Source organism: Lepisma saccharinum, chromosome 12 (genome assembly GCF_977018435.1).
Source record: "Lepisma saccharinum chromosome 12, izLepSacc3.1, whole genome shotgun sequence".
In the NCBI taxonomy this organism is placed as follows: Eukaryota; Metazoa; Arthropoda; class Insecta; order Zygentoma; family Lepismatidae; genus Lepisma; species Lepisma saccharinum.
Genome location: NC_139240.1, coordinates 44108888 through 44130207, shown reverse-complemented (window position 1 = coordinate 44130207; position 21320 = coordinate 44108888). Strand labels below are relative to the sequence as shown.

Below are 21320 nucleotides of genomic sequence, written 5' to 3'. Positions count from 1 at the left end.
AAGTTTCTTCAAGTACATAAAAGTGGGTGCTTCACCAAAGGAACCAAACAGCAAGTCAAGCACTACAAGCTAAAAATAAAAGTTGCACAAAAAGCGAAAACAAAGCAATTTCTGTAATATACCTGTAGGTTTCGCAAGGACAATAATAAAAAAATATAATTTATCAATCTGGATATAATTTTAGAGATCTTTATGTTAAATTACAAAATGGCTATTCATAATTATTTTCCTCATAATTGAATCAAATCTTCCATATTCAAAATTAATGTTATTTCTACTCATGCAACTTATTCCAAATGTTTATGGTAATTATCTTTATAGTCACTGTACTTGTAGTGAAGAACATTAAAAATTAGCTCTCCATAATATGTAAAAAAACATTGAGTTCTCTCTGGATATTAATTGCTAGTTGGATCACGTTTGTGAACATGCCGTTAACATTTAACACAAAGACCACAATACAGTAGGTCAAAGTGTCAATTTTTATTGTTATTGTTGATATGACACGTCCAAAATTGTAACACCAATGGATTTGAGAGACTCGATGCGAATAAACTATTTTTTTTTTTTTTTTTCATGAATTACATGCACTTATGTGGATGTGAATTGTAACCGTGTTGGTGCTACAAATGCTATCAGGTTTCCTTCTTTATAATAATTAGCCAAACTGTACTATTACTAGGGTGGCGCAGTGGTAGCATCGTTGCCTTGAAACCAAGGGGTCCCGGATTCAATCCCAATGGAGGCATATAATGGTTTGGATCCCACTTTAAACTTTACGTTCAGTCCCGGTAAGCCATACTGTGCATAAAATGGACTTAAAACACCAACGCAATCAAACAATCAATCATGTACTATAATCTTGTATCTGTTGTAAGTAGATAGGCTTAACAGAGATATAAAGAGTGTGTTATTATAAGGAAAATATACTAATGGGACAACTAGTTACAGTTTTGACTGACATGATGTCAACGCCAACTAATTACTCACTATTGGCAAGTCTAAGTTCAGACATCGTCAGCATAATTTTCTGCTCACATTCTTACAATACACAATCTACTCACTGTGTTTTTCTACCTTCTTGTTGTACAAATGCTTACTGAAAAAAAAATCTAGCTCCTAATTAAGATATTCTTCAATTTCCCCAGATATCTCAAATTACAAATAGCTTCTATTCTATTCACATCTTGTTAACTACTGAGTCAAAATTCCTACCTATTGTGCTGTATACAACTGGCTCTTTTTTGGTATCCATAACAACTCGTAATGCTTTTTGACTCGCAAGTTGGTGGCAAGGTGCAGGAACAGAGGTAGGAGTGGGTTTCCTGTCTTCACACCATAGTTCCCTTTGGCATTGGCAATTCTTCAAGCATATGTGCCCTGCGATACAAGCACACAATGGTGGACCATGTCAGAGAAAAGCAGCTAATTTGTGCAACAGTGAAATGAAAAAGAAACATGCAATCTTGCTCATGCAAACTCCATACTGCTTCAGGTGATCTGAGGATCAAATGTAAGTAATGCTGGCTGTATTTTTTCTCCCATAAACTTTTAGGTGGGGGGATCTTTCTCGAACCTTGGGTCAATTCGAAGGAATGCTCCTATTCCACCTATCAGGTGGCTGAGTGCGTTAATATTTGGCTGGACCTTTCGTCTTTTTCCTCTCCTTTCAAAAAACCAGAATGGTGTTCCAAATTCTGATAAATCAAATTGCCTAATATTCCTTCTAGAGTGATGGTACAAGTTAAAGGTAAAGTACCCCGTACATATAGCACCGTACCATGAAGGCATATTTAGGGGATGTGTGGGTAGGGACGTACATATTCTCGATCTGCTATTTTGGAGGTGATGTGATCAGCACCACACGTCTGCCACCTTTAACCCCAGATTTGCCCTCAGGTACCCATTGATTGAGGCTTGGTGAGACCCAGAGCTGCTTTAATCTTGAACAAGGCCGGAAACATTCCGACCTGGGGATCGAACCAGAGTCCTCCACGTGGAAGTCAGATGCCCTACTGACTACACCACTGCGGGCGGCTCTTCTAGAGCTCTGACATGAATCTCTGTATGGTTTGCTTTCACTGTTGTCAGGATTTTCACAATAGCTTACGTATTGGGATGTCCCCGATGGCACAGTGGAAAGATCGTCACCTTCTAATCAAGGAATCCCAGGTTTGATATCTGGTTGAAGCACATAGTGCCCCTATTAGCCTATTTGTGCATAACGTGGACGTAAAACAAAATTTCAGAGTAAACTAATGTGAATATTTAGACAGCAGCAAAAGACACAACATAAAAATTCAAGTGTAACATTTCAGATTTTGGAATGTCAGCTTTTTTTTTTCAAAGGTGAGGAAATTTCGAAAATGGCTTCATTAGCATTGGCCAAAGGTTCACGTGAGCCTTAAGTGCTCTACTTTTGACCTCTTCAAGTCTTAAGCCTGGACATGGGTGTTATTTGAAAGTGTCCCTTCATAAATTTCATCTAGCCATCATTCATCTTCATCATTACGATTAGCTAAAAGTGGCACAAAAGTAATACAAACAAATACAAAATACGGAGCCATGAACATTATGGATCTTGAACATGTCTCAGAAAAACTTTTAAAAATATATTTTGTTTCAAAGGACCATGTTGATAATTCTAAATTTTACATTAGATCTTTCTAGATATCCTTCTGTAGAATTTAGGGAAACATTATCTAGTTGTTTGTAATAATAAATAGACTTACATTATCAGGAAATTATTAAAAATATCTGGACAACAAAGACACAGATGCTAACGACTAAGAAAATACTGAAGTTTGGTCAGCATTATTTCGACAGGTTCAATTTCTACCCAGCAGAATATTACATATCACTGTTATACAAAACCAGAAGCAGAATTAAGATTACACAAAACATGCTACAGTAGATACCAATGAAATCAAAAATTTGCAGCAACATTCAAAATTCCTAACAGAAAGAAAATCCTAAAAACAAACACTAGTGATATTCATTGCCTGTCTCGGTAAACACACCAAAACTGAAACACTGTACAGAAACAATTTAGTTTTCTTTTAAATATGCCTCCTATACGAAAAGTGTCGGAATTTACTGGTTTCATTTTTTTCCAGTCTGTTTTGGATACAAAAACTACCATGTGAAGTTAAAAAATAATGTAATTTACATATTTGAAACTGTTCCTGCGCAGTGTTAACAACTTCCATGTGTTTATTATTTCTGGTATATGAATATCATAAATATATACACCGTATCCCAAAATAATTATCGTGGTTTAAAGTACTTGATATATTAGAACAGACGAAGGTGATGTTTATATTGTTTATGTACGATAAGAACAGCTGTAGAAGTTTGCTACCCTATCATTTGTTTCCCATCAATCACAGCGGCGTAGGTGTATTACAAGATGGCGACTCCCTTACAGAAGTCTTTCTGTGTCATTGAATTTGCAAGGTGTGGTTCTGCTGTTTCAGTTCAGCGAGCTTTTCGTAGGCGATTTGGAAGTGATCCTCCATCCAATAACAACATTCGTCGATGGTTCAATAAGTTTCAAACCACTCGATGTGCCTGCAAAGGGAAGACTTCTGGACGTCCAAGCATGTGGAACGAAAGTGTCGAGAAGCAATGGACTATCGGATGGTTGTGTGCCATGTCACGAAAGGTGTACACATTGAACATATATAAGGTACACTATGTAAACTTGTAAAGTTGTTGTTTACTCCCACATAAGCTTTGTCCTTGTACCTCACATATAAGGGAAATGTAAACATTATGAAACCCCGATAATCATTTTGGGACATGCTACATATTAAAAAAGCCTTGCTGATTAATATCATATGCAATTCGTCTATTTCAATCCAACTTAAATAAAGGCCATGCAATGCTTAAATGAAAAATTACACTTAGATTTTGACCACAACCAAACACTCGTAAAGTCATAAAAGTGCAAGTCTTAAGTAGAAAAGCAATTAAATGAAAACATTTTTTGAAGATAATTAATTTTCTGTAGATACTGTCTATCTTACAGTTGCATGCATTTACATTCCAAATATTAGTTTCACAGCAGACAAAATTTTATTTATCAGTCAAGCTGAACTAATATTGAAATGATGTAACACTAGAAATTTTACTCTATGGAAAGCAAGCTGAATGCATGAAGATTAGACAAAAGGTTTGAAATAAGGTATGCCATATATAATCATATGTAATGTTGTCACTAATATTTAAGATTCACTGCCTCCAGGAATTCTTAACGTTGGAGCAAGAAGACCACTGGAGGCACTTGCTACCTTGATGGTGCAAGGTACATAGCAATTGCTGCTTCAGCCAGTAACAATTTCACGTGCTACTTACTGTCAACATAGTCATCTCCTATTGGCAAAATGGCAGATAGGAGATACCTACAGCATAGCTTTAAAGGTATAATATATCCTTAACCATCAACATTAACCAACATTTCTTGTAGTTATTGATATAAATTAATATAAATAGTAGGGCTAAGCCAATGCAGATGTTTCGGCATCAGCCGATATCAGAGGTATCGGTATCGGAAAGTATTTGTTAAATTTAATCACCAATACCTGCAGTTACTTTTCCAGAGTCTGTGTGTCTAACGTAGTACACAAAAATGACACCGTGTCACTTTCGCAGAGTCTAAATATCCTGGAAATTATGCAAAATGCAGCATTCTCATTATTCTTTGTAATAACATTGTGGGGAGAAATGGATATTGTGATTAAATGATTACATGATATGAAATTATAAAATTGTGATAGGTCAGATTTACGCGATTGGTATCAGCCGATACAGGCACATTGCACAAATACAATATTGAATATTAGTAGATGGTAATTAATATTCCTACATACCATTAGTGTGACAGTGGTCATCAAAATTATTAATGTATCTATCACACAAGACTGTAGCTGACATGCAATCAGAGGTGAGCTCTTCAGGGTAGTCAGGCAATTTCCTGGCATCTTTCGAAGCTGCCAGAATTTTCTCCTTAACTTCTTCACTTCCTTTGATTTGCTCCACTGAAACAATACACAAGGATTTTTACATAGCTGGAAGTTGTGAAACAAATACAAAATGTAGATTAATCAGCATATTTTTTTCGTATTGGCAAATAAAAAAGTATATTGTTACTCATCAGTTCGTAAAACAAGCTGATAATTTAATTTGATGTTGATATAAATAGTCTCCAACTTAGTGTGCAACTTCGTATTTCTATTCTTATAAAACTTGTATATAGAAGATAAAATTTATACGCTCCAGCTTCCTACATAAAATTATTTTTGAACAGGAAAGACTTTACAACATGATTGCTTATTTAATATCAGAATGGTACACCACAGATTTTCTGTAATTGAATTTTGCTTCTTGTACATCACTTTCTTACATCTAGGTTAACTGTGATGATGAGGATTAATGATCATAATCATAATCATGCATGGCCGTAGGCAGGAATTTTTTTGGGGGGGAGGGAGGTTCACTCATAATTGTTCTCATGGGGGTCGCAAGAAATTTGAATAATAGAAATAATAACCCTAATGATTATTAATTATTAATAATAATTAAAATTTCATAATAAATAACTAATTGATTCCAAACGTATTATTATTATTATTGCTGTCCTTATATCCTTGAGAAAACTTTTCTACTCTGTCCATCAGAAGTGTGAATATGCAGCACAACTCTTTTTATTTATTTATTTTACGTTTCATGCATTACAGCTATTATATTTTGTTCTTAAATTTTACGAAAACCTCAAGAAAAAGCTTTAAAAGGAAGAGAGAGACATTTTAGTCATAAAGATTATGTTGTTTAACCATTCACATAAAACTTACTTTTTTGAATTTTGAAAACTGTGGAAACCAGTAATTCTTTGGATTAAATGGTAAAACATAACAGGTGCCTGTAATGTAACCTCAATTTTTTGATCTAACATGGTTTTTCTTTGGTTATTCTGTTTGAATACTAACTAACTGGACTTTATTTGCGTTATTAACAATAAAACTAACAAACGTTCTGCTATTTTGTAACTTGCAATAAACGACATCAATTCAGGTGGGGGGGGGGGGGTGTCTATAGACCAGTTCGATCCCACTTTCCGTAAAGGCAGTGTCTTAAGAAAGGCGACAATCATTGTGTGGCTTGTGGTTACAACACAAGGCTGGGAACAAATATTTCTTTCTCGGGTATTTATGCATAGTTTTTCAGATAGATCCGATACGGAAAAATCAGTGAATTCAGGCAGTAAAGTGAAAAGATTGGACACAAACATGAGGGAATCGGCTCTATAGTCGACGCTACATCACCGGAATAATTCAAATGAAAACGTTTTACGTGTTTCAAAAATCATAACAGTCTAACGCAAATGTGTTGACGATATTTAAAAATTGAAATTGTGTATAATCATCCAGAATTCCAAAAAATATAATTTTATAATTTAATGTAATCAATGTAAACTTTATTAATAAAATAAAGTCTTTTCTTGAATGACACTTGCAAAAGTTAATAATAAAATACAATAACTGTACATTTCAGTATTGTAACTGTTGTGCTGGATATGCGCTCAAATAGCATTAATAAATAAATAATAATAATAAATTTTGGATAAAATTTGTTTATTTCTTTAGTTTAGTAATTATTTATTGTATAACATTTATAACAGTTGTAATTATTATCATTTCTACTATTCTACTTTTATTACTGGCCTTTACCCCTTAAAAAAATTTCTGACGAATCTCTCGCTAAGCCATATGATAAAATTAGTATAGGGACAACCTCAACAGGCACACGGAACTCGAACTGGACCCAGCCTGGTTAGCGATAGTCAACTGGGAGCGTGGACGTTGGAAAAACATCACCTGATTGGCCCGCCACCTACACTGGACCCCTTCCACACCAAATACATATAACATCACCCTGACTTATCTCTGCACTTCATTCCCTGAAGATGAGAGTGACGTTAGCTCTCGAAAGCTCGGAAGCCTTCCCTGATATCACCTGGCTGATTGCCCGAGAAAACCTCTTCAATATTTGCCGCCAGGAAAGCTTCAAGAATTATAATAGATAATGTTCGGGCCTTGATATCAGCAAGAATCTGTATTGGTTATTTGGCAGGGTTGCTAAAGGTTCAGGAACACATAAATTGTAATGGGTTCTATTGGGTTCCGTAACCAGGCCAGACCCTTTATTTTGGCACAATTTAAATTTGATCAAAGTTGTGTATTGTTTCATTTCAATACTGAACTTGGACTTTATTCAAATTGATCTGGAGAAAAGGTTCCAGGACATTTAAAGATAAAAAGGTTCTTTATAGTCCAGAATACGGATGGCCAGATCCAGATCCTGGCGGATCCGAAATCCAGATCCGGATCTGGACTTTTCGGATCCGGTTCCGTTTTTGCCATCCCACATGCGCTTCTTTGGAAATAAAGAATGTGTTTATAACATATTGTTACCTGCTAATATACATATATAATATACATACATACACACATATATATATAGTGTGTGTGCGCGCGTGCGCGATTTGTAATTAATTAATACACTTACAAGGGAGGTCTAAGTCTCCCCCTCCGATTTCCATGAAACTTGGCAGGTGTATAGACCTCCCCCCTGCAAATGTCAAGATGAGGAGAAATTGAAGTGGGGATCTGACCCCGAAACCACGTAAATATGGCATAGGAAGAAACAGGGGGCATAGGGTCTCTCTATACACCTGCCAAATTTCATGGAAACCGGAGGGGGACACAGGGGTCAGATGATCCCCACGTCAATTTGTCCTCATCTTCACATTGATGCGGGTTTTGCCCACTAAAACAGTTTTTTAGCCGAAACAAAAAATACACGCATTTCTTCCTTTGGGCCCCTCTATACACCTGCGAAGTTTCATGAAAATCGGAGGGGGAGACAGGGGTCAGATACCCACTTCAATTTGTCCTCATCTTGACATTTGAGGGGGTTTTGCCCCGTAAAACCGTTTTTTAGCTGAAACAAGAAAAAAACACATATTTCTTCCTTTGGGCCCCACTATACACCTGCCAAGTTTCATGGAAATTGGAGGGGGACACTTAGATAACCTCCCTTGTTAGTCTTACACTTTGTAATTATATAACACTGCATATATTATAATGTTTTATTTTAATTTGTAAAACTGTAACTGTAGAACAATTGTATAATTTTTGTAAAACATTTCTATCTTGTTACATGTGTTAAAGGTTTCATCCTGGAATGGAATGTCTCACATTTATGTGTTTTCATTTCCAATACATTCGAATGAATACATATTCGTTTCAATGGAATTTACAAAATCACCTCTGATATTTTATGTTAAACAAGTAAGATTATTTTTGTGCACGAGTGTGTTAGCCGATGCGTAGCAAAGTATTTTAGGAACAACACTTGAAAAAAATTCTTGTAGGACTAACTAATGAAAAATGTCTTTGTAATCGAAGATCATAATACCTATTAAGGTGTGGTATTATTATAATGAGATTGAGATATGAAACTCTCGGATCCGGAACTTTCGGATCCGGATACAGATCCGAAACTTTCAGACCTGGATCCGGATTTTTCAGATCCGGATTTTTCAGATCCGGATCCGTTCGGCTATCCCTAGTCCAGAACCCATTTACAGTACTGATTATCTGTCCCAGAGCAGAATTGATTTTATTTTTACAATTCCGGAACCTTTAACAACCCTGTTATTAAGATTTTACCCCTATATAATTTGAACAAAATTTGTTCTACTGAGATTATGGATGAATCTATTTGTATTACTAGCAGAACAATCAAAAAAAAAAAAAAAAAAAAAGTAAAAATTCACAGAAAGAACTGGAGGATGGTACCTGAGAATCAGTGAGTCGCTGCTCTAGGCATTTCCTGTAAACAATGTGTACATTGTATGTAAAAGGATGCACTGCAATATAAAATGGTACTTACAAATGAAGTCAGCAGGATTGTAGTGAGGTGCTACAGGAAGTCCAATGTTACTAAAGAAATCCACAACCTTTCTCACGTCACCGAAGTAGGCAGTCTAGATAAATAAAATAAAATATATTAGGGGAAACTGTAGAAGAATAAGAAAAAATAGAAGTAGCATTATCTATCATTTACTCATGGTATATTCAATAGATAAATCTGAACTCAGACTTGTTCTTGTTCGCCTGGTCTACAGTTAGCTGGTACAGGGTATATATTTTATAGTTTAATCATATTGTACCTTCAGGTGTGAACGACAAATGTATGAGAAGTCAATACAAAAAAGTTTATTTTTTGGTACAATATGAGGTTTTGAAGAAAATATATCAAGCATTGTTTATGTCTACTGTTATTGACACTAATATCTCATTTGTAGGTGCAAAATGGACCATGCCACATAATTTTTGATTTAATATAAGCATGTCATTTGTTCACAGATTTACAGTCTTATATGGAATGAAATGGGACTTAAGCACATCAAACAATAATGTCCTATTTTCATGTTTACAAAATGAGGTTTATTCAAAGAAACAAATGATTCAAAATTAAATGGTTGAAAGAGTGCATGAGAGTTGCTACTAACACATATGTGTGATATGTCATATTCAGACTGATGAGAAATTGATAAACTTACTGTTTAAACCATATCACAACTGGTAGTGAGTTACTGCATGTTTTAATTTGCCTATGCCAATTTGTAAAAAAATGAAATTCCAAATTCGCTGGAAAATTAGAGTTCCTTTTTATGAATTCACGTGAATCTTCATGTCTCTTGATTTTACTTTTGTCTAAATATTTGCAATAGTTTTGCGGTTACGTAAACCTATTTTCCATCACAGATAAGTGGTCAACCGTGAAAAGCAAGCCACACAAAGATTCATGTGAATGCTCTAGAATGAATTCTAATCAGTTGAAATTTTTCAGCATTTCATAGCAGTTTTTCGAAAGGGAAGGAAATTTTGAAAACAGATTGGCTGGCATTGGCCAAAATTTCAGCTAAGCCATAAAGTGAAAGAATTTGCTAGCAGGATGAAATAAGCATGACAATTATAGCCTCCAAACCAAACAAACCTCCTTCCGTAAACAAGACCTAAAACATTTAAAAACATCTATAGTTAACACGCATGTGCACTTTACCTGGCCATTGCACAGAAGCAACAGCTTATCGAACATATAAAAGATTTGTGAAGAAGGTTGGTGGACTGTCACAACCACGGTCTTCCGCTCTTTCTCAGCGTACTTTTTCAATTTTGACATGAGACTGTATGCTGAGTAGGAATCCAAACCAGACGTGGGCTCCTAAAGAAAATAAATAAGAACACGATATAATATAATTGCACACGGTCGCATATTAATATCAAGTTTACAAAACATGCTCCCTACTACTTTTTAAATACGAATAACTGAAAAATTATGAAACTGTTTATAAATTTAAATATCTGCTCAAATAACTGGATCAAAGTAGTGAATGTGCTCTAACTTTTCTACATAGTAATGTAAGAAACAAATTTACAAAACAATCAAGCAAAAAACACATTTCAATATAATGTATTGTCTGCAATGTTGAAACCGCAATTACTACCTTTGTAGTAAGTACAAATACTCAGAGAGACACACAACCTAATGTTATATTTAAAAACAGATTATAACAGTATCAATAATGCAACTATGTCTTTGTAATTTTTCTGAATTATAAATCACAAACAGGCCATTTTTTTATTTTATTTTTTTCTGGGAAAACATAAATTATTGCATTTGTAATTTTGTGAAGGAAAATACTACCAACAGCCAAGTAAGAATAATTACCATAGTATGAACATGACAAAACGAATTTATATTATAATTCAGATTCTTGATTGATTGATTTTGTTCATTTGACTTTGCTTTTCTGCCACTCTGGCTAATCGCGAAGACAAGGTTGAGTTGATAGGATGAAATTGAACACTCGCAAAGAACATCCATGCCCAGGCCGGGATTCCAGCCCAATGACCCTAGCATCATAGCGCACTGTGCTAACCACATCAGCACTATGCTCTGGCTGCCTTTACCACCCAGGGTTACCCCCTTTTTTCATCAGAGGCTGAGTGAAGTCCAGAGCAACTGGAGTCATGCTTGGACATTGTTGGCACAATTTCCAGCTTAAATCGGCCACCCCTGGAGTCAAACTCAGATCTCCCGCATGACAGTCAGCTGCCCTATGTACTAGACTACCGCAGATCTGAATAATGGCACAATAATCTTCACTGGGAACAATTATTGTGCATCTTTTGCAAGCCAGTTTCATGTAATAGAACATAAGCTGGGGCCCACACCAAAAACACAGATATTAGTGGCATACGAAAAGTACTTACATCAAGTAACATTAGTGACGGATTTGTTAGGAGCTCACAAGCGATATTTGTTCTCTTCTTCTCTCCACCTGACAACCCTCTCTTCATAACATCGCCAATTACTAAAAATGCAAAAAACAATGATAAATGTCAGTTAGTTTCAGTACTTTTAAGTTCCATATTAAATTATTATTAATTCCCTAACTTGAGAAGATGCAGATTAGTTTTATTCACTTCAAATATAACAAAAAGGAGTAGATTAAAAAAATATATTTTTTCCCAAAAAATTGTAGGATGTGAAACAATGTATTGGTTTGTCTTTTATTATGTAGAAATTTATGTGAAAAAATCAGGACTTGACATCGCTATACCAAGTGAGCTACCAAGTCAGCCCTGGCTCTTCACTTTAGCTGTTTTACTTGTGTTGAATTGTCTGGAAGTGCACACATGCCAATTCTAAGAAGTTTCAGGCACTCCAAGATGGAGTCGAAAGCTTTTAAAGTATCTCGTATGTGTATGTGCTTCGTGTGGTTTTTCACAAGAATGTTGCCTGCACATAAGAGGTTTTTTAAATGTCATTTTACAGATAAAATTAGAAAGAAGCACAGTTGTTTTTCTAAATATTTCATTAAATATGACTGGATGAAAAACTGAGTGATTGAGCACTGTCCTAAATCATGTTTTAAGTTCCTTTTTATTAGTAGTTATATGAAACTACCAGAATACTGTAAGATAACCTATTTCAAAGTTGTAATGAAACATAAACAAGCATGCTGATGTAGAAATGTAAAATATTTTGATTGATTTACTTTTTTCCTGGCCTGCTTGGTGGCACAATGGCCTGGTGGAGGCACATTACAAAGTGGTTCAGATCAGCGTTGTTCAAGGTCCTGGAAGTGTAAATAAATTCATTTCCAGTCCGGGAGAGAATATCCACAAGCATAAATGGGTCTGTGCCATAAAGTACCTTTTTTGTCATTAAAAAAAAAAAATTCGGTCCCGGAACCTTCTTTTCTGGAACAATTTAAATACCGTTGAAGTTCAGTATTGAAATGAAACAATACGCAACTTACTTGTGCAAGAAAAAAGTTCCAGTTCTGTTACAGAACACAATAGAACCCATTAGAATTTATGGGTTCCTGGACGTGGTTGGGTCCAGTCCTGATTAGTCTTTCTGTGCATAAAATGGACTTTAAAAACAAACTCAAAAACAACTTTTTTGCTGATTTCTTTAAAAAAAATAAGATGTCCTCTTTTTTCACTTTGCAAAATATAGTAATCTTGATCAATATTTTAATGCAGTAAAACACAATAAATAAACTTACTTGTATTTTGACATCTCCTTAGATCAAGTACATCTATGATATGGTCAACATGCTGAATCTTCTCAGCATATGACAACGTGTCAGGTAACCTTAAAAGAGCTGCATACTGAAAGAAAAAAATGAAGAAAATAGTTATTAAATTTATTACAGACTATTTTTACTTGCAACGGTTTTACTCAACTTACAAACAATACTCGTAAATTCATCAGAGATGTGATACATGGCTTAGAGAGAGAGAGAGAAATATATCCTGATATATATACAACAGCTATTGTGATGTGTGATTTGCTAACAAGATTATTGCTACTGGATTTTGTTACACTCATCTGTGTAAGACACTATTTTAGTATCCGTAAGTTTTAAAAAGTCCTATCACAAATAGTTTATAGGAGCCAACTATACTAATCTAACTCCATGGTGCAGCAGCTCCCTGCTGTTTTATCTATGTAGAATTGTCTGTCAGTGCCATTGCAAGGGGATATGTTGACATCAACAGTGTGTCAAAGGCAACAGATCCCATTGCAGTAACAGAACTGTTGGAATTACATATCTAATTCATTCGCCTTGTACAGTTAACAAATTTCTAATTGACATTGACAATGTAGTATAATAAGGTCAGGGTGATATTTGAAGAGAAGATGAGGGGGGATTGCCCTGTGATTGCTAATATTTTACTCTTTAGGGAAAAAACATTCCTTATCCCGATGCTTCAATAGTAGTTTTTGGAATTTGCCCTATCCCCCAATGATTTTATTTTGGGTAAAACCACATTGAATAACTTCATAATTCCAAACATTTCAATGACCCTGTTTAAGAAACATAAAATGGATAAAACATACCACTAGAGTTTGGCGTAATGTAAGAGCAGGGAAAAAGATATCCTGCTGCAACACATAGCAAATCTTTTTCCTTAGCCTCTTACATATGTTTTCCCTGTTGAGACGTATTGTTCCTGAGTCAGTTTTTATCCTCCCCGAGAGTGCATTCAGAAGTGTCGTCTTTCCGCAACCTGGAAAAAAAAACATACAGTTCAAGTCAAACAAACTGCAAGTATATAGCCAGGCGATACATATAAATAAATGTTCAAGACCAAGAACAACCCACACAGGAGAGGGCAGCGGGAACAGGTTGCCAGTCCAACCCCCTCACCAAACAAGTAACAACCAGATAACTACTCTTTAGCTACAATACACAGTTTGTATGGTATTTATGTGTACATTAAATGTAGCTGTCCCCTCACAAAACATTACCGCCAAAACTGCCACAAAAATTGCCTGCCAAAATTTGTACTGAAAGTCATTGTTCAGGAAGTGAATCTTCTTGAGTTTGGAATTGATTTATGTACCTTATGTACCTTTAAGCATTGGATATTATCCATCTACTTTTCTAATAAAAAATATTAATTTGTAAGTGAATGAACTTTCTTGCACAATAAGAGAAAGTGTTATGCACACACCCATATCCAAGGGATATCTATTGGATATCCACAATGTGCAGATCAGATCCATTGATATCAATTGGACATCCATTTAGGGATATCTAATTCTGGATATCTGAAACAATTCTATATGTAGAAAGAGATTAAATTAAAATTAATGATGATTTAAGCAAAGCTTACTCGTTGTTCCATCATTTTTTATTTGTTGCAATATTATATAAATATATGACAACTCATGTTATGCACCAGAAACATAAATAAAACACATATAGGTATTTATTTAATTACAATTAATGATCACTGATTGCATGTAATTTGTGTGGAAGAAAATTTCCAGCAGAAAGTAACTGTAAAAGTACCTTACTTATTCAAGTATCAGTAACTGAAACTGAATTACTTTTTAAAATAATGACTGTAACTCAGTTAGCCCTACTTTTAAAAAGCAACTTTGTGAACACTGTTGAATCAATCAATTTATCTATCTACAATACTTCTCCCTAGTCAATTTTTCTGTCGCAAAGCGACAAAATTTTTAATGCCCCAAGGACAAACTAAAGTCTGCCCGGCCAAAGAATGGACTTGAGGAAACCCAGACTTTCCGCCTCCAGTTCAAGGGGGGAAAAGCGGTGTTGCTACCGGTTGCTACACGCCTGATTTTTGTCAAGTCGTACACGACACCTCTTCCTGTCAACAATCCCCCCTTCGCTCGCATTTCAGGGAGAGGCAGGGAATCGGAGACCCATTCGCTTGCTACGTGGCGGCAACTATTAGGCTTCGCCGTGCATGGCTTTGTTGAGGGTGCCACCTGTTTCGAAGACTACCCAAAACGAAAAATTTGGCAACGCAGAATACGACGAGAATTCCCCCCTCACCACGGCAACTGGACAAAGCCGATTGGTTCAACGGTTCATGTGACCCTCCATGGCTTTCGACAGAAAAGACAAAAATAGAACTTTCAAGTCCATTCTTTGGCCGGAACCACTGCATGTAACAAGTCAACGCAACGGTGGCCCTCTACATAAAAGTTTCACAACTCTTCTTTAACGTGAAAATATTAAATAGGATATGCAACGTATGTATGCAACTATGTAAGAGGAGGGTTTGAAACCTGCGATTTCACCCCTGTCTGCATCTCTTCTGGCAGCATAATGTTTCCACAGCACACTGTCTTTTAGTAGAAATAAAATCTTGAATTTGGACCGCATGGCTGCATATAGATAGACAAAAATGGGCGCTTCTGAAGGTCCGTTTCATCGAAACGAGCAGAACGTTACTAAGAAATGTCGTTCTCTCTACGCGCTGTAAAAAATTATCGATAGTGTACTGCGACACCCGATATAAAAATTGAGACAAAACAAATCTACGATACTGAAATTAAGAGCGCAGAGTAGGAAGTCACCTGATTTCCACAACTCAACCTTGACACAAGTCTATGTCGTATTGATCTGATTGACTTGCTTGTTTATCGATGTTGTCCCACCTCATCCGCTTATTTGTGCCGATTTTATAGACGTCGCTAGCTTCCAAATATTAAGGGGGGAACAATCACAGGTGGAAAATCTGTTGTCTTTAAAGGCAGGGGGATATGGATATCCTTGAGTTATTATTTTTATAAATATAACTTTCATTATTATTATAATTATTAACATACCAATATCCTGTATGAGTTTTTTTTTATTTAACGTCGTTTTCCTAACTATTAAGGTTAATCGCGACTAATCAATAAAAAAATCTTCCGGTAACGCTACTCTTTGCTACAAAAATGTATTATTTTTAATTTGATTTGATTCGGATTGGTTTATTTTACTTTGCCTTTCTGCCACTTACGGCTATTCGCGAAGATGAGGATGAGTAATGATATGATGGAATTGATGAAGGGACACGCAAAGAACATCCATTGCCAACCGGGATTCGAACCCGGAACCTTTTTCTTCTTTATCGTTGTCCCTTTACTTCACATATGCCATATTTTTCATGTTTTCGTAAACTCAAATATATATAAATTGTTAACACTATGCTCTATCTATGTTTATCTGGCGAAAACAGTGAAGGAACATGTGTACGTCTCCTTTTTCTCTTCATCTGTGAATTATTAAGGGGGCGTGTATTACCCCCGCGACGACGATGCCGAATAGTGATAGAAAATGCAACAGTGAAATGGGAGTGTCCTAGTTTTAAGAATCTGGCGTTATTAACACAACTGTGGTGCAACCAGGCGCGGTTGGCCCTATAGCGCACAGGATCAGTGAACCCCCCAGTAATATACGATAATCACCTCGAGAATGAACAATAAACAATGTCTTTACATTTTCACATTATTTCGCTAAAAATTCTACACAATAAGTCATGTATTTGTGCCCGTAATACGGTGAACTCTTTTGCTGAGAAGAAGAAACCGCGATTCGGTCGCCCTGATACAGACCCTCAGTTGAACCCCCACAGGACAGCTCTTGCCATTGTGAAAGCTTCGTGCGGGAGCAGAAGCTCGAGGAGGGTATAGGACAAAATACATGGGAGGTGAGATTTGCAGAACCTATGTTCAACCCAACGGTCATGCGCAGTTCGTTCTCTCGCAGAAGGCGCGGGACAAGGCTCCGATCTCGCTGCTTCCTCCCTTCCAGTGTTGCTATGTGCGGTTCAAGTTTGAAGCGCACACATTACATATTCAATATTCTCTTTGTATCATTTTTGTACTGAACTTCTTGGAATAAATGCAAAATTGTGGCAGAGATGGATGAGTGGAAACAAATAAAAGCTGGAATTAGATGCGATGAATTAAAATAAAGGAGATACATTACCAAAATAGCTCGTGCATGCATTCAGAGGTTTTTCCTTAAAGGTGGAAACACTTCGGGTTCGCGAGAGAGAAAGAATGGCGCGAAGACGTGACTCGCTGTCGCTCGGTGTCAATCGTCTCAAGTTTGTTAGTTTTTGAAGTGCTTGGATACTTGTTGGAAAGTATTAAGTGATGCTGCGAGTGAAGCGAGGGATGGACTTTACCTAGGTTATGTCACATGATGCAGTGTAGGCGTTGCTGTCCGCGCAGGTAAGAAATGACCGATAGAAATGCACGTAATTAACGTAAACGAACTTCCTTGTCCACTGAAAAAAAGCGTGTGCTGGTCGACCAGCCCCAAATTCGAACAAAGCTATCTTGTATCAATGAAAGGGTCTCAGGTTCGATTTCTAGTATGCGCATGCCATTAGTTGCCATTTCCCTTTAACAAATGTAGGACCAGTTCTGATTAGTCAGCATGGACGTCCGGAAGGGGAATAGGGGGCCGCTCACCATGGAAATTGAATGTAAACCAAAAATTATATATTACACGCATATAATTTAATTTCAGTCACAGTAATTTTTGGTAATTATTATAAAAGCGTTGCAGTAACTTCAGACTGAAGGAGTGTTTTTTGCTCCTCCTGAGGAAAAAATATATTACTTGCCCCTACTTGAGGACGTCCATTCCAACAAAACTCAACTTTTTTCATAAAGGCACAATTTATTGTAGTTTCAGCCCTAAATTTATTCGCACACCCCTAATACAAAACCTTATACTCCCATATAAAAAAAATTCTGGACAAATCTTTTAAGCCCGCCCCCATCCTTTTGTTAGGCGAAGGAAGTTTATTTTGAGGAAACTGAATATATGTCACATGACTTCAGTGAACCCCCGGGTAAATAATGCACGAGCCGCGCCTGGGTGCAACAAAAGTGAGTGAACATCACAAAAAAAAGAAGACTCACCACTTGGTCCCATTACGGCGAGCACTTCTCCTGGTCGAACGACCCCGCTGACATCTTGAAGGATCCGTTTTTTGTCTAAGGTAACAGATACACCGCGAAATACAAGTTCCAGTGGCTTTTGCTGCTGCAGTATGGACGGAAAGTGAATAGATGTGCTTTCTACCCTGGAAGAAAGAAAAGAGAAACATTAGAATGACTTCGAGACAACATTTCTACCTTCAAATGTCATAAATGGGTCTCAAATTACCTTTATAAATTATTTTTTACGAAGCCAGATCACAGGGACTCCAAGATAAGAAAATTAAACTGGTTCTCATAAGCTAGATAAAATTAAGGAGTGGTATTACTACTAGCACTGGCGTACACAAGAGGGGAGCTGATGGGGTTAAAACCACCTTCGAAATTTTGAGATAATCAGAAGTTTAACGAAGGTTAAAAATGGTAATTACAAAATATTTTACTCTATAGCCCACCCCCATAAAACGTAGCTATGAAATATCCACCTTTACAATTCTAGCCCCCCAAAAAAACTGTGTACGCTATAGTGACTATCAGTAATCAATGCCACAGCCACATAAAAAAAACACGAGCATACAATTGGATAATATTAGTTAAACTTGAGATTTCGACATAGAATGTTTATTTATTTGGTAGATTCACGGCTATTGTGAAGACACTTCTCTACATATGGTGGTGATATAAGCACACACAAACACAAAAGGCCAATATCTTAAATCTACTTTCAATATCACAGATGATTTACAACTTGGGATGTAGTCTTGAGACACACATTTAGAAACAAATACATAAATAACTTGTTTTCACATGGTTTTCTCATGAAAATACCCTGCAATATGGTCTGTACAACATATCTAGATTCATTTTATTTGTTCATTTGTTCAGCGTATAATGTTGAAGATAATATACAAGAAACAGCGTATGGATAATTATAAGAGGTCCATCATGCACACAGACATTATACAGCAATGTTTTATAAATGTTTGTGGTCTTAAATGAGTAAATCGACGTACTAATACAGTGTTAATACAAATAAAATTTTCAACGATTCACACATTATTTTTCAATAAGCAGGCATTCCCAACAAGAATTGATTATTATCTATCAATTGTCCCATACATCTCGATTACGATAGCGTGTCGCCGTATTAAATCTAGTGTAAAGCGAATCATCAAGGACACCCACAGGATTTTATCTCAGGGGGGGAGGGGCAGTGCTTAAAGTGGGGAATATGTGTACTGATGTTTTCCCCAAGTTAAGAGAATTCTAATGAAGTATCCCCAGTAGTAGGCTAATTTGCATAGGCACATAATCTGCTGTCTTTCATGGCACCCTTCGTCTTATATTTTTACGCTACAATTTCAAAATTTGAATTATGTGAAGTCTTTCCAGATATCTCGGGCGGGGGGGGGGGGGGCAAGTGAACACCTGTCATGAATACGAAAAATTAAGCACAAAATGTACTGTTCCATTTATTTTTGACAAGGCAAGTTTGAGAGATATGATTGGGGTGATAGGTTCTGGTTGTTGGCAGAAAGCAGCGATAGTGGAAGAGAATATTTATAAAAATAAACGTCGTATATTATCCTGATTGTGGTTCCAGTCACTCAACCTACAATAATTAAAGCCGGACCCTGTGGCCGAGTGGTTAGCACATCGTGCTGCGACGCCAAGGGTCCGGGTTCGAATCCCGCTCGGGCTTGGTTGTTTGTGAATGCCCATTCACCAATTTCATCATTTCATCACTCATCCCCATCTTCGCAAATTAGCCAAGAGGCACAAAACGCGAAGTAAAATAAACTAAATCAATCAATACAATAAATAAAATAGTGATATTTGCACTGTAGCTTTATTGACCACTAAATCGAACAATCAAGTATCAACAACCATGCAAATATTATTCTCTTCCTGATTTTTTGCATGCATTTCTACAAGCCACTGAACCTAAGATGAACACTAAACTGAACTGAATTACAATCTATTAATGCAGTGTATGCTCAGTATTGCTACTTACAATTCATGGTTCATCTCAAAAACTGCTAAATGGTACCTTCTCTGACACAAAGGTCTCGACTGAATCACATCTGAAGTACACTCCATGAGAACGAACAATGGCACAAATTGCCACAAGATCAAAGCCAGGGTGCTCAGCTGAACGTACCAGGTATTGTCGCATTTGTTTATTGGGCTTACATCAAACATTGCAAGTAGTTTTTCCTAATGTCAACATCGTTTTTCACAGAAGTTCACTGACCGTCAGATGATCACCGGCAGAGGCGCCAGTGTTGCAATATTTAACTAGCGAGTATTAGATAAGGACTATGCCTCTCAGACTGTAAAAATAAGGCACGAGAAAATTACAACCTAGATTTAGTGCTGAAACGCCTAAATCCTTTATGATTCCTTCGAACAATGAGAAATTCGTGCACATTTGTGCAAGCGACAATTAACCCTATGAAGGTCAAGCATGTTGTTGATGAAAAAACTTTCCTAATAAAATCTATCCAATCACCTTACCGGAACAAAATAAACAAGAAGGGAAGGGGGTATTCGTAATGCTTTGACAAAAGAACAGATTTTACTCAAAACTGTTGGCAATGCCATTTCTTGGAAGTTATAAAGACGTAAACAAATTTACAAACAAAAGTATCCTACCGTGAAACAAGTAGCTTCCTGTTTAGATAGTAATGGCAACACTCCGCAGTGCGAAAATCGCTGGGCCAAAACGTTTGTCTTTTGTTTCTGCTATTTGGAAACAGTTTTTGGAATTATACAAGCACTGGAATATTGAAAAAGATATAATGAAGGACATAACTTCATGAAGAAAGTGAACGATATCAATGTGTTGATACTAGATCTCGGCACCTTTGGCTAGAAATCGCTAAGAAGTAGGCGGTGTGAGCCAACAAAATAACGACGACAACGCCCTTATACTAAAACCATGTTCCAGACAAGGTACATACTTGTCGAAAAGTAGAGTTAAAGTGGTGGCTAACGCTAGATATACAAGAAACAAAGAAAATCATTATACCTGTGTTCAAGGCAATCCATAATCTGCAAATGGTACATACAAGTTTAAGATACTGCCAGCGCACATCAATCTACAATTCTCAATGTCAAGGATAAACATTCTATCCTCAAAACTTGTGCGCAAGGCCAGTGTCCGTGCTGAAGCAATTCCGAACAGATTTGTGAAAAGTTCAGCAGCTTTCCTTTCCAAAGAAATGTATTTGGTAAGATTCTAGCAATGGCTTTGACCTTTCGAGTTCGTCACACATTAACGCGAAATATATATCCAATTCCCCTAATCCAAACCTAGGTGTCTTACCATTCTGTGGCAGTAGGGTAATAAAACCTTGTTGGGGAGTGTCTACCATCCCACTGCTTCAAGTTTTATTACCCCTTACGTAAGTTGCGAGTGCCTTCAACCGTGTTGTTATTTTGGATGAACGGTCATTAGCTCAGCGACC

At 36.5% G+C, this 21320-nt stretch overlaps 1 protein-coding gene across 6 annotated transcripts in view; it reads right to left on the bottom strand.

The window, feature by feature from the left end:
- E23 (ABC transporter G family member E23) overlaps window positions 1–21320 on the bottom strand; it is a 354223-nt gene that overhangs the window by 9450 nt on the left and 323453 nt on the right. For 4 of the 6 annotated variants that reach the window (XM_083132230.1, XM_083132233.1, XM_083132236.1 and 1 more), the window contains exons 2-9: window positions 17833–17996; window positions 13489–13658; window positions 12650–12755; window positions 11346–11446; window positions 10132–10293; window positions 8956–9049; window positions 4872–5039; window positions 1216–1380 (exon numbers count right to left, since the gene is read on the bottom strand). In XM_083132230.1, coding sequence (XP_082988356.1) covers window positions 1216–1380; window positions 4872–5039; window positions 8956–9049; window positions 10132–10293; window positions 11346–11446; window positions 12650–12755; window positions 13489–13658; window positions 17833–17996 — 1130 coding nt within the window. Of the gene's footprint in view, window positions 1–1215; window positions 1381–4871; window positions 5040–8955; window positions 9050–10131; window positions 10294–11345; window positions 11447–12649; window positions 12756–13488; window positions 13659–17832; window positions 17997–19864; window positions 19963–21320 lie in introns of those variants that run through there. The other 2 variants (XM_083132232.1, XM_083132235.1) reach the window with 2 other exon arrangements.